The 4,133-nt window shown below is 34.1% G+C and overlaps 1 protein-coding gene across 3 annotated transcripts; it reads right to left on the bottom strand.

The window, feature by feature from the left end:
- Window positions 1-1,424: 1,424 nt before the first annotated feature.
- On the bottom strand, window positions 1,425-3,108 carry LOC139848151 (DNA polymerase zeta processivity subunit). 3 transcript variants are annotated; one of them, XM_071837886.1, is made up of 6 exons: window positions 2,859-3,108; window positions 2,696-2,780; window positions 2,536-2,616; window positions 2,319-2,431; window positions 1,830-2,022; window positions 1,425-1,748 (listed from the first exon to the last, which is right to left on the bottom strand). In XM_071837886.1, exons 2-6 carry the CDS (start codon window positions 2,724-2,726, stop codon window positions 1,567-1,569), a joined length of 600 nt encoding a protein of 199 aa, XP_071693987.1. In that variant the 5' UTR covers window positions 2,727-2,780; window positions 2,859-3,108; the 3' UTR covers window positions 1,425-1,566. The 3 variants fall into 3 exon arrangements, with proteins under 3 accessions (XP_071693987.1, XP_071693986.1, XP_071693988.1); XM_071837885.1 differs by having other exon boundaries at window positions 2,862-3,108; XM_071837887.1 differs by having other exon boundaries at window positions 1,425-1,694; window positions 2,696-3,108.
- Window positions 3,109-4,133: the final 1,025 nt, after the last annotated feature.

Raw genomic sequence — 4,133 nt, 5'->3', positions numbered from 1 at the left:
AACATCTAATGATATTACAAGTAACAATTAGTATATACAAATTACATGTGTCAAATTTTATATCTATATAGTATATACTATAATAATATTAATAATTAAAATTAATATTATTAATAATAGTGAGAGTAACCATAATAATATAGATATATCACTATATCTAAACTTGTAATTTTATTTAATTTATTAATATTACGTACGTCATTTCTTTTATATATTTTAATATACATACAACATTAGTTTTATATAGAATCATATATGTATCGATATTCATTTTATCAGTAACTGAATTGTTTTGTATATTATTTTACATATTTATTTATAACAATAAATGTATATAATAGTTTATTAATGTTCATGTTATTATATATATTATACATATATTTATATATACACATATTTATATATATCCACATATTTACAAGCAATGGTTCGTGAATCATCGGGGACAATCGAAGGTCACATGAATATATGAAAATAGTTCAAACTTTTTGAGACTCAACTTTTCAGACTTTGCTTATCGTGTCGAAATCATACAAAGATTAAGTTTAAATTTGGTCGAAAATTTCTGGGTCGTCACAAGATGGATATCCATTAAATCAGATGTTAATTGGCATCCCTAAGGGCTGACTTAATGATTTAATTTTAAAATATAAATTGTTTTATTATGTTTATCAAATTAATATACTTGAACTTTGTTTCCATATTGTTTGATAATTTTGACCAAACCAAATGTTGAAGAGATTTAACTCGTTTAGAGATTTTAAAGCTGTCGTGTAAGCCTTCATATGCCATTTAATCGGCAGTTAAAAGCATGCACTTACTCGATCAACCAACTAGAGTTTATATGTAAATATTCCAATAACATCATATAAAGTTTAAAAATTTCATTATCAAAAATATAAATTGTTTCATAAACCAAAGGTGTGAAGCTAGTTAGAGATTGAAGGATGAGTTTTCATGTAAGAGCACACGGTGTCTGCAAATCAATTTCACCGTCCCCCCTAAATTGATGGCGAGATCGACCGTTGGTCGACACTGGACCGGCGTCGATCTCGGCGTCGGTGGTCAAGGTCTAGCGTAGTGGAGAAAACTCGACGTTGGTCCTTTGCTTTTGAATTTTCTAGCCGTTTCAACGGCTATTTCCTTTTTTCCCTCAATTTTATTTTATTCCATTATTGACACTGAAATTACACTGAAATGGACATTGTGGACACCTCTACCTTAGTCAATTTCAACTTTCAAGGGCCATTATTGACACTGAAATAGACTTTGGTGCAAAGACACGGACACCATGTACTCTAACTACTACAGTAACTTTTATATCCCTGTTTTGACGATTTCATAGACCCACTAAAAAGGTTTGAGTTCAGCCATTTTTTATATGCATATAATTCAGTAGCAGGTGGTTGGGACTGTGTTCAGCCATTTTATCCGGATTGGTTTATATCACTACCATCAGTTTATCGTAACAATAACAATAAAAAATAAATCTGCAATTAAAGAAGACAGTAATCAAATCAAACTAAATCGCAAAGAACTAAAACCCATATGAAGTTTTATTTAAGGCTAATTTTCAAGAAGACTCGGATGCTCTACATATAGCTGCACAGACATTGGGTCAATATTCAGGGATTTGACGGGCGTTATTAATGGAAGTTGTTGCCACATCAGCGTTTGTGTTCGTTTCCACTTATCTGCATTCTCATTAGGGATAGAGCGAAAATAAGCTGTTACTTCCCACCTCGAATCTGGAATACATACAGTTAGTACCAAGTTTCAAAATCTTAACCCATAACAACATTATCAAACTTATGTATGTGCATGATTACCTTGAGATATTGTAGACTTTGAAACAGGTTCTGACTGTGAAAGCTTGATCAAGAACGATCTTAAGGACGATTCCAGATTCACATCCTCAATTGTTCCCTCGTAAGACTGGCTCACGTTTATCTTAAACATAAATCTCTCGAGTGGAACTTTATCGTTGTTGAAGAAAATAACTGCAACTCTCTCAACCATTCCCTGATATAATATATTACATATTACTTCAAGCAAAATTGTAGAAATTTTTAGTGGTGTTTGGCATTTCACTGAAGAAATGGTCATACGGTTGTTGCGTTTAAGTCGCAAGTAGCCACATTTTAGGGTTTGAGTATAGATTTTACATCTAACGTCAAATTAGTCAAAATTCGACAATCAATAAAGCAATTGAGTAACTATCATCTAATTTTACAGAAATCACATCAAAATACTATCTGATTACTTAGTATTACACAATCGATCAAACTGTGATATAATTAAACAGGTTAGAGATAAACCTGTTGAATATAGGGAAGCAATGCGTTGAGTGAATTGTGAATGTAATGATTTAGCTCCGGGTGTCGAGCACTATGAACCACCAAATTCATATATCGCCGTCTTTCAAAAGCACCTATTATATATACATTACATATTATAGATACATATTTGTAAAAACATAAACCCTAAACCTAGCTGGGAAATTAAAATAATAAAGATAATAGATAATTTTTAGACCGATTGGATAAATTCCTTTGAGGAAGACGATTGATGTAATCGCAACTTCGAGAAATTCAACTAATGTTTGTGAAATTTCACCTGCAAATTAGAATAAGATGCTGGTTAATAAATGAATATACATATAAGCAGAGAAATATATAAGTTTGATCAGACTTACTTTGAGGAGAATGGTTTTCCTTACGATTCATTGCAGTCAACACAGATTGAAACAAAGGCAAATAAACACCCGATGCTATTGATCCCTGAAATTGATAGCAGATTAATGTGAACTGGCCATGGATGGAGAAAGAAATTTAGAAGGGTCAATGAGTTTTTAGTACTACTTAATTATGTAGGGATTTCAGCAGAAATAGCTGGAGATCGGATGGCGGCAGCTCGATATTTTGGCGGTTGATTGATAAAGAGAAGACCACCGACGGCCGGCGGCAGTATGGCGGTCAGTTACAGAGAGAAGCACGATCGGAGGCGGTAGGTTTTTTAGTATTTGAAGATGTGATTGAGACGGTTTCAATTTCTTGGTATAACCGTTCGACCCGTATATGAACCTGTTGGACCAGTTCGACCCGTATATATCCCTGTTGGTCCCATAGTTACTTATGGGGTTTTTCATATAAGAAAACACAAAATGGACCTGCTATATTCAATTCTAACTTATCTGTTGTATGAAAGGACCAATATGTTAAAGGGAAATTGTTTAAAACGCCCTTATTTTTTGAAGTGTTCAATAAATATAATATACTCTAAAAAATTTGAAATTGCAAGAAATATTATCTGTCCACGCAGTACGCACCACGTTGTAACACCCTAGGCAAATCCCACATCGCTCATGGACATGAGTGATCATGGGATTATAAGGTAATACTCACGCTTAAATGACACAACGCGTTTTGGGACCACAGGCAGAGCAGATGTGTGAGTACGCTGCAGTTAAGCGTGCTCGGGCGAGAGCACTACCAGAATGGGTGACCTCCTGGGAAAGTACTTCTCGTGTGTGGTCGCCAAGAAAAAGCCGTGCGCCTGCGGGCAAAGCGGACAATATTGTGGTCATGTTAAGCTGGGGTGTTACACAATCTGTCACACCCCCAAAATGGACCAGGGGTAATTGTGACCAATCATATCATAACACAGTTGTATAAGCGAGAACGACTCTAAATGAGACGTTTTATTTATTAAATAAACAGTAGAAGCATTATTCAAAGTTTTACATCATAAGAGTACAGTAAATGGAAAATGTCTTAAACAAAATGATAAATATGAATGATGGACTCCATGCAAGCAGCAAAGCATACATCAATCATCTAGTAGCAAGTAGCAGCTAGCTCAATCATCACCTGAGACAAAACACGCTTAAAGTGTCAACCAAAAAGGTTGAGTGAAATTCATAGGTTTATAAATAATATCCAAAGTTTTAGACCGCAAGATTTAGTTTAAAGTTGATCAATATAGATATATCAATCTAAAAGTGTTGCTGCAGTTTATAATATGGCTACTAAACAATTTACCCTATGACACCTTGTACTGTCAGTGTCGTGGAATCATTATTATGTAACCAAAGACCAACGGTCGAATGGTTAGAGACGTTACTCTCAATAGGC

The sequence above is a fragment of the Rutidosis leptorrhynchoides genome, chromosome 5, assembly GCF_046630445.1.
Source record: "Rutidosis leptorrhynchoides isolate AG116_Rl617_1_P2 chromosome 5, CSIRO_AGI_Rlap_v1, whole genome shotgun sequence".
Lineage (NCBI taxonomy): Eukaryota > Viridiplantae > Streptophyta > Magnoliopsida > Asterales > Asteraceae > Rutidosis > Rutidosis leptorrhynchoides.
The sequence above is the reverse complement of the archived record's forward strand: the minus strand, read 5'-3'. Positions and strand labels throughout refer to the sequence as shown.